Source organism: Xiphias gladius, chromosome 23, assembly GCF_016859285.1.
Source record: "Xiphias gladius isolate SHS-SW01 ecotype Sanya breed wild chromosome 23, ASM1685928v1, whole genome shotgun sequence".
Lineage (NCBI taxonomy): Eukaryota > Metazoa > Chordata > Actinopteri > Istiophoriformes > Xiphiidae > Xiphias > Xiphias gladius.
This window is the reverse complement of record NC_053422.1, coordinates 13,587,016-13,597,096: the sequence shown is the minus strand read 5'-3', so window position 1 is coordinate 13,597,096 and position 10,081 is coordinate 13,587,016. Positions and strand designations below refer to the sequence as shown.

At 40.4% G+C, this 10,081-nt stretch overlaps 1 protein-coding gene across 1 annotated transcript; it reads left to right on the top strand.

The window, feature by feature from the left end:
- Positions 1-7,719: 7,719 nt before the first annotated feature.
- On the top strand, positions 7,720-9,846 carry LOC120785464 (LRRN4 C-terminal-like protein). Its single transcript, XM_040120212.1, has 2 exons — positions 7,720-7,808; positions 8,721-9,846. Exon 2 carries the CDS (start codon positions 8,723-8,725, stop codon positions 9,506-9,508), a length of 786 nt encoding a protein of 261 aa, XP_039976146.1. The 5' UTR covers positions 7,720-7,808; positions 8,721-8,722; the 3' UTR covers positions 9,509-9,846.
- Positions 9,847-10,081: the final 235 nt, after the last annotated feature.

The following is a 10,081-nucleotide window of genomic DNA, read 5'->3' as shown; positions in this document are numbered from 1 at the left end:
AAGTGAACGAGCAACAAAAACACCTATTCGAGTCGAAATAGCATTATAATCCTCTTGAATATGACCTATATATATATACCATATTAGGGTTACAAAATGATAAAACTGTTCAACTGCACATCAGCATTTTGATCTAAAAATTGCAAATTTTTTAAAAATCTTGTTGAGTCTTTTGTACAGTGTGTTTGGACATCATTTCTGCCTATTTTCGTGATTCAAACAATAAATCCAATTAAGTCATCCTATTTACCAGCCCATTAGATTCAAATAGATAACTTCAAGTAGGCAAGAACCACTGTTAGACTTTGTTAGACTCTGTTAGACTCTCAAGGAATCCTGTTTCTTTCCTTTGTTTTCTTTATTCATCTGGCCAAGTGAAATTAGGCGACAATAACAAGTATTTACCACTAAGAGGAGCTACAACTGTGTGTAAGGGGTTGTTCAGGATTGCAAGCACAAAAGCAAGCCAGGGGATTACCCAATAGTTACATTCACTATAGCTAATCCTAACAAAAGCGTTTCCAGACATATTCAAAGTTCAGTTTATTCATCCATAAATTTTGAAAATCTCAGCACTCCCAGCATAATCCAGTAGTGCTGACAGTATACAAAAGAATAGCCATCAAATAATCACAAAATTATACTCAACAATAAGAACTAAAAAAAATCACAGGCTATAAATCTAAAACGCACACTATGAATGTTGCTAGTGATTCTGTCTATGCCGATGACTTGAAACTGATTTTATTTCACATTTGACACTGTTGATTATATGGCATAGCATGGTGAGGCAGTTGATAAAATAAGAAGTTTATAATTTAGTGACACCAGGATTACCCTGGATGAGTGGAAGAAATTATTTTTGAGTGTAAACTCCTTCAGGCATGCACTGATTCACTTACATCTCCTTTCCAAAGGCTGATTCAGCACTCACTGGACACTGGGTTAATCCCTGACCAGCGCAAACAGTCTGTGATTGCAACTGTGCCCAAAAACAGCAGGGACAAGGAGACGAATGACCTGCAGCCAGTTTCCCTAACCTCATTCTCCATGAAGTGTTTTGAGAAGATAGTGTTGAAACATCTCCTCGCTGAAGTCTCACCATCTTTTGATCCTCATCAGTCTCCAGCCACACCTTTCTTAGGTAGATGACACAGCCACGTTAGGGTTCCTTGAAATCTGACAACTCATCCTTGGGTGGGTTTGAGTAAGAGGTAAGGAACTCAATTTAATGGTGTTCCGACAATTTCCTTGACGTTAATGTGACCAAAACACAGGAAATGGTCGGGGATTTTAGACGCAGTCACTCAACATTGTCAACACTACATCCATTGAAAGAGTTCATTCATATAAATATTTTGGGATAGAAAATGACGACCAGCTGAAATTCAACAAATGTGCTACTGTGAAGGTATGTCTTGCAACTGTCCTGAGCACCCAGTCCTTTGGCCTGATTTGTGTATTTGGTAACACGCCCAACCACGACCAAGATAAGTTGCAGCGCATGATAAAGATGGCAAGTAGAGTCATTGGGTGTGACCAGTTGTCAGCTGCTCATTTGTGGAAAGACCTCATTCAGAGCGAGGCTGAACGCATCTTCAGTGACCCTACTCACCCTCCACACAACAGGTTTCAACTAAGCTATTTGGGTAAAAGAAGGACTCTGCAAAGGAAATTAAGAACAACCAGGTTTAGCAAGTCTTTTGTTTCTTCAGCAATCACACTGTTAAATGAAAGGGACAGTAAAAAAAAAACAAAAAAACAAAAGAGTGGTGGTTCTTTGGCCAGGAAACAGTAATTTTTGTGCGTCATTTGTATGGTGCAATATCTTTTTTTACTTTATTATTTGGTCCTAATGTTGATAGAGATTTTGTGTCTCAGGGATCATGTAGCCACCTGTATTTGAAGTACTAGAGTGTGTGTGTGTGTGTGTGTGTGTGTGTGTGGGTGTGTCAGCATATGCCAGAGCTTGGGTGCTTGGAAATGCTCTGTGTGTGCGTATGTGGGTGGTTGTTAGTGAGTGCATGTGTTAGGGGGAGGGATGTGGGGAATTGAATATTGTAAAGTTGTATTTATATTTGTTTCTTTATAACTGCTTTGTGTACGTCTGCACCTCAAACACCTGAATTTCCCCATCTGGGATAATAAAGTTTACCTTGACCTTGACAAACTTCTGGTTATACTTTCGTATCCCATGAGGGATAAAACACGAAGAAAACCACGTGTAACAGGTCGCCTCAGCCTTCTGCTGCATTGAACCTTAACCTAGCCGATTTTTGCTGCTTATAACACAAAAGTTGTTTTTGTGGCTTTCTGGACATTGAAGTCCAGATGTTTGCTGTCGGTGATCAGTCAGTGCCCCTGTTCCCCTATAATTGTGCCCCAGGTTGTAGGCCAGCTCTTATTTCATGGTCATTATTTCAGTGGATTGTCTAACATTGAATGCCACTCAAATGACTGGACTTAATGACTCAATGTATATCTTCATATAAAGTAAAGTAGGTTTGTTTAACGTTTTAAAAATGCGGCTGAGTGATATTAAAAAACCAAAAAAAAAAGTTGCTCTAGTATGTCCCATAAATAGTGATTATGATCTGGTGAGGTCCTGCGGTCATACTGGCAGGTAACCAACACTTGGCCAGCATTCAGACTTTCCACTCACACCTTTGTGTATTTAGCATTGTGCAATCTATTTGGGATGTGACACATCCGAAAACATTTGAAACATCTTAACATGTGAAGTCTGTATTTGTTGCCATAGAAACATTACTTGATCCAGTCAAAAGAAATCTTCTCTGTGTTGTTTTTTTTTTAACATTGACAGGATAAATAAATGAGTTTTTAGCATTTTCCCCTCCCCAACAAAGGTTAATATTACCATCTATGGAGATTCACTTCAGCAGGGTGGATTTAAACTGAATTCCACCTGTGGTGGGATAATTTTCTCTGACTACAAGCCTCCTCTTCCAATATTACATCATAATCATTAAAAAGCACATTTAAGTGGAGGAATGTGAGACTTTGTCATCAGATGGAGCTGCAACATCATCACATGCCTGTTTCCAATTAACCTCTTTGAGGGACAGTAAGATCGCATGGCTCATTCTTGGCTCCACAGCTAAAAATAGCAGTTCAAACAACTTCACAGAGTTTGGTTACAAGACTACCATGGGATTCCTTTTGAATGAAGCGGGGGTCAAGAGTGATGGGGATACAACCAATGGTAGGGCTTCATGTTTGAACTGGAATACTTTAAATCCTCAGAGAGGTGTGGGTAGCAGAGGGAATGAGCATCTGTTAGAGGCCCACATATGTATGAGTCTGATAAAGTCACAGAGAAAATGAGGGCTGACTGAGTGAGTGAATATGAAAGTATAGGGTTTTTGTTGTGGCTAAATGGATGGAGGGGATTTCCTGCCTTAAATTACTTATTTTATTGAGTTCAGAAATAAAAGTATTCCTTTTCGGTAAGAATTTACAACACTCTGGTGAAATTGTGCTGTTGTCTGCAATCAAAAGATGGTGGTGTTGATATGTGCAGGTTTTCTGATTCCTGTCCAGCAGCCTGCTCAAACATGCTGTGGTGGGAGACGGAATCTGCACTAGCAAGGGTAGTAATTATCTAAAGTAGTATGACTCACAGCCCGCAGTTTCCCTCTATTCCTCCGGGGCCTTAGAACCACAGTTTGTGTAAAATGTCAGCCCACTGGCATCAGAAAATCATAAATAACAAACACGGTCTCCTTTTAAGTGAACTATTGAACAGTGCAAATTTGACCACCGTGACAGCTTTAGTCATCAGTGCATGAGGGCGCTGTGAACTATATCAGTGGTACAATCCCTATATAGTCAATGTGTCTGCCTCCAATGCTGTGCTGGGGTTCATGTGAGAGGTGAGTTTAGACATTCACCCTGGAATGATCCAACTTGTTATGATCCTGAGTGTGACTGAAAAAAATCAGCTACCCATTGGTCACTGGCACTATACTGTTTATATGTATGACTTAACAGAATGGGAATGTGGGTTGTTTGAAGTAGCTTACTGCATGTCATATACCATACAACATATCCAGAGTCCTTCTGTTTTTCATTTGTGTTAAGTAATAAGGACATGATCTTCTGAGCCAAAGTGCAAGAGACAAGAAACAATAAAGTCAATCTGAAAAACACAGATAGTTTGAACATTTCACACACTTGTCTGTGTTTGCCTTGGTCTTGTCCTCTTCCCTTATTTGAAGAAGAGAGGAATTATTTCGTAATCTCTTATGTATTCTTACAAATCTTACAAGAATAAGCTCTTCTATTGGACATTCAAACAATAATAATAGCTGTATTGATCACAGACCAATTCTGTGATCACTCAGCCATAGAAACAGTGACACAGTTTCTGTGTGTGTTTCTATGTATTTGAAATGTAATGAATGAATATGTACTCAGAGATCCTGGAGACAGATTGTCTCGGTCAGGAATGAATGTCAAAATGCATAATTTCAATCTGTGATAAGTCACAGCAACCTGTACCACCCAGTTAAAGGGGGCTTGTTGAAACTTGTCAGCACCTGACGTGGACAAGGGGACAGAGACAGAGGAAGAGATGCTTGTCTTATGCAGCCAAAACAACCTGAAGCTTAAAGCTTAAAAAACTGTAGATCTGAGGGTAGACTTGAGGAGAACCCCTCCTCTCTGCCACCCCTTTACATCCTTGGCTATAGAATATACTTTATACATTTCTGAATTTTCCACTGAAGTGTGTTGCATTATAATTTCTAATAAATACATGGTTTTGATACATATACATGATACAAATATCCTTTGTAGAGGTTCAACCCTTGTCAACCATACAACCACACTTACAATGGCCTATTATCAGGCTTTTTATTGACTACCAACCTAGCATACACTAGTCGACACTACTGCCACCTGACTCTGTGAGGCTATACAGTGCTTTGAGCTAAATGCTAACGTCAGCATGCTAACATGCTCACAGTAACAATGTTAATATGCTGATGTTTGGCAGGTATAATGTTCACAATGTTCTCCGTTTTAGGTATCATGTTTGTGTGCTAACATTTGCCAATTAGCACTTAATGCAGAGGACAGCTGAGGCTGATGGGAATGTCATTAGTTTTGCAAGTATTTGGTCATACGCTATTGAGATATTAATACTCTAAAAACCACAAATGTCAGCTTCATATTGGCACTAGAGGAAAGGAAAGGGGATCACCAAAATGATCAGGATACATTGCCTGGGAGCCATGGATATCTGGCCCAAATTAAACAGCATTCCATCCAATTTGTTTTTGAAATATTTAAGTCTGAACCAAAAAAATGTCAACCTCATGGTGGCACTAGAAGAAAAGTCAAGGGCTTTATCGTCTGGGGACCATGAATGTCTTTGCCCGATTCCATGGTAACCCATTTAATAACTGCTGAGATACTTGAGTCTGGAAAGAGGTTCCAAGTGGAGAACTGACCACCCGAGAATTACACATACTAGTCCCACAATGAAAAATATTTAAAAGTATAATCAGTTGAAAAGTTCAATCTGGCACAGGAAAAGTACTTTTCCATTCAGTTCACCTTTTTGATGTCTGGCTCAAAGCATCCACTCAGCATGGGAGATCAGGCCTCTGTTGTGTTTCCCAAATAAAAGAGCATTTGGGTGCAACATGTCCTCCATGCGTATAACAACAAGAGCCAAGAGGTGCACAGTTATGACTGACATTTTTCGCCCCAGGCACCACCTTTTCCAAGCACTGCCACCTCATAAATGTCGGGGAACTCAAGTCTCTTAGAGCCAATGAGCAGGAAATTTTACAAAGAGCTGGTTTCAAAGAACTTATCATCCATGCCCCCTTTAAGCAAGCGCATATGTCACAGATTAAGACATGAGAAGGAATCCAAATATTGAGAATTCAGCTCTGGACCCAATTGCTGGCAAGTTCAAGATGTGCAAAAAGTGTGTTTTGTATCAGACAGGAGACATAAAGACGGGTAACAGATTAAAGGAAAAACCTGAAAAATGAGTGGAGAAACAGGATGACAATGCCCCCAACCAGAGGACAGGAGGAGTCACTGAATGGATTAATGAGTATGAAAACTATTTGAATCATATGCTATGGCCTCCACAGTCACCACATCTCAACCCAATTGAATATCTATGGCAGATTTTGGACTGACATGTCAGACACCACCCTCCACCACCATCATCAAAACACCAAATGATGGAAAATCTTTTGGAAGAATGGTGTCCATCCCTCCAGTAGAGTTCAGGAAACACGTAGAATCAATGACAAGGAGCATTGAAGCTGTTCTGGCGGCATGTGGAGGCGAAGCAACTTACAAAGACACTTTATGTTGGTTTTTCCTTTAATTTGTCAAGGGTCTGTATTACAGGTGTTATCAAAACCCCGGCTCCCAATCAGCTATCCACTACAGCTGAGTGGATCTAGAGCAGAGTTTTTGTGTGTGACGTACTATTTCTGATATGCACATATATGATTAAGACATTCAGTCTTAATCTGTACAATACATCTGTACAATATATTCAATATATTCATTCATAAACTCAACTGTACACACAATGTACATAAATCTGAAAACCACATTTTCTCGCAGTCGCTGTTAGTACATAAAACTCCCTGCTGTACAGTTTAAGTGGCTGTACATTTAAGTCTCTCTTCACTGTTTATTCATCTCTCAATAATTTATTGTTCCTTTGCACTAAGCCCTTATCTTATAATCATATTATTGAATCTTTTGGCCTTTATCTGAACATAAAACGTTGATTTGTATAAGCAAGTGCAACCTCTCACAATCCCACTTTGCTTTATGTTGTTGTTTTTGCTCCTTACTACTTGGTGAGAAAGCTTCCAAAAAGATTCCTTGTATACGCACATGCACTTAACAAAAAACAGATTATATGCCAGCTCAACTCCAATTTAAATTATGGCATTTGTGTCCTAAGGAAAAGCAGAGGCAGCCTAGATTTTGTTTGTGTGATCCTTTGGGTTGCAGAGCTGTAAAAACATGGAGGTTCCTGCCCCGGTAATTTTCCTCCCATCTGTTCAATGCGGGTACTTGGAATAAGAAAGAACTTGCCAACCTTGCCAGCTTTACCCCATAAAAGGAGGAGAAAAGAAAGAGCCTTTATTGTTCCCCTCCAGCTTGTCAAAATGGTGGCTACAAGAGGTGGAGGGGGTCTCTAATAAATACACATCCATGCATTCTTCACCCACCACTCTCAAAGGGACACGTAAACACACACTGAAGTGACCTTATGTCCTGTTCATTCCACACGAACACCTGCGGAGCATGCAGGATCTTTAGCTCTTTAAAAAAGTCAAAAACAGATAGCTACACCTAAAGATTACACAAACACAGACTGCAACAAGCACAAGCGTGCCTACTGCTGTTGCTCAGCAAATTAACATGCTGATCAGCACAGAGGCAGATGGTTACACGCATGCACGCACGCACACAGACACACACACACACACCCGCTTTTCCGACACACATTCTCACAAAAATTACAAAGAAAGAAATGTAAATGACACAGCAGTGACTGGTTGGAAGCCATGTTGAGAAAGAGTAGGAGACGAGTGAAAAAAGAGATTATAAACGGGGGGGGGGTAAGGGAGGGGAGGGGAGAGGCAGAGAAACTGAGGGGGTGTTGAGGAGGAGGAGAGAAACTGAGTAAAACAACTTAAGACGGCGAGAACTGAAGAGGGATAGAACACATGTTGGGAGCAGACAGACTGCGAACAAGGGAGAAAGTCTTGCAATATCCGCATATCAGCATTAAACAGGTACAGTAAACCGTTCTGAACACTTTTCTGTGCTGTAGTTTAGTTCTCTTTCACGTTATCACTACAGTGATATGTGTACTAACCAGATGCAAACCACTGGAATGGTTACATGTTTATTCTCAGAGATTTTGTAATCAGATTAATCAGCATTTCAGGGCATGAGAAAAGGTATTCTGAAGTCTTTTCACTCAAATTAACTTATTTTTTGATTTAGTTCTGGGTTCACGCAGAACTCAACTGGCTTGCCGCTGAGAGAAAATGGGAGTGCAGATGGAGTCACCCAAATAGTGGAATTTATTTTTCCATCACTCAGCATTTATTTATTTAGAGCTGTTTACAGGAGGTAGACCAGAACATTGCAAAAGTTCAATCATATAAAAAAACATTTCCGAACTGTAAACTATGGTGAAATAGCATCCTAGTGGCTTGGATCTGGCCCAATAATTCTCTTTTATTACCACTCTCAACAAACTTTTTTTGTTTTTCTATTCTTTGACAAATCCTAACAACAAAAAGGGGAAAAATTCTTAAAATCTAATATATTCTATCTCTTATCTTTAGTACCCCTGCAGGTCCTTGTTGCCGTGCATATATGTGTCCTGTATTGAAACCAAGCTCTGTATTTTGGTTTCTGTGTTTTGACGCAGGGACTACTACTACAATAACCTCAGCTTCTTGATTTCAGTTTCTTTATTCCGCTTAACTTGCATTTTAAATTCCCTTGCACACCTAGCCTTGATTTTTATAGGCTACAAAGTCAACTGAGAAACACTCCGTGAAGATTTGTTTTTCTCTTCGACTGAATGGATAAACATGCTGTTAAACGTGCTGTGATCTATTTGTCACTGTATTATTTTTAAAATTACCAATATTTTTGGTGCCATTCTCATGATCTTTCGTTTCTGTCCATAGAGATGGCGTCACTGTGCAAGAACCTAGCTGTGCTTCTTCTTTTTTTAACTGCCTCACCACTCCCTTCTTCCCACCTCTTCGGTCATGCTGCCTCTACTTCCCCTCCCATCACTCGTCCACGAATCGTATTCATGACTCGTGGGGCCTCGGATGATGACTATGACGACGACTACTTTGATACCCACAGCTCTACTACTGAAGTGTGGACCCCCGTGAAGATCACCCATCTCCACCAGCGACCCCAATTATGCCAGTATAACCCCTGCTTAGAGAATCAGCAGCCCTGCACCCATCTTTCACAGCAGACTGGGTGCCTTTGTCCTGGGCTCAGTGGGGCTAATGAGCCTCCTCACGCACCAATCATCAACGCACTGCTGCCAGTCAATGAAGGGGATAACAGGGGGAAGGCAGAGGTGCAGTGGTGTGCTCCATTCTCTGTGGTTACTGGGTATAGAGTGGTGGTTGAGGGAAGTGCCGGGGCTTTGGAGTTTGGAGCTGCGCTGCGACGAGGTTTGGTGGGATCTTTAGAAGTTGGGACCAAGGTGTGTGTGGAGGCGGTGAACGGTGCAGGACGCAGCACCCTCTCAGAGTTCTCCTGTAAGCGATATAACCTTCCTGAATCTTTTGACCACAAATTGTTGGCCTGGGTTGTAGGTGGAGGAGTTGTCCTCCTTCTTGTCATCATAACAGCTGTGATCCTATGGAAGCATAAAATGTGCCAAAAGAGAAAGAAAGACTCCACCGATGGACTAGGGAACCCTTCTTACAGCACAGAGGGGACTCTGTAATCCAGACTAGTGCAGCATGGACAGTCCATCCTAGTTTCAGGACCCCTAAATTAGAGGACACAGCGTTGTGATCATGAACAAAAGCCAAACAGTCATGGGGTTGTGTTGTGATTCATTATAGAATCACAAAGTTGTTTACACTCCTGTTCCAGGAGTGGATATATGAAAATATTGGGAGAAGAGCAGTGGTGTTCGTAGAATAACATTAACAAATAGTTAATTGTGTTATTTTCCGGGTTAGAACTACAGGTTTATTTGCTGGCGAATTAACCAATGTAAGTTTATTGTAGTGAATGTAATTGAAAATATTGTTTTTTTAGGATATAGGTACTCAGTGAAACTTTTGTAATAAACTAAAACGTATTTTAATAAAAAACTGTAAAATGCCTTGGTTGAATTTTTGTTTTCAACGGAAAGATTTTGCATAGACCTACATTTTATAACATACAAATGGGTGATAAATTAAAGGAAAAGCAATGATAATGTAAGTTGAGTTGCTGGGCCACAGGAAACCACCAGAACAGCTTTAATGTGCCTTGCCATCAGAAGGTATACTGTCTCTGAAACTTTACT

Bases quoted from the DNA above. Each gene is read 5' to 3' on its own strand.
- LOC120785464 (XM_040120212.1), top strand. From the start codon at position 8,723: ATGGCGTCACTGTGCAAGAACCTAGCTGTGCTTCTTCTTTTTTTAACT.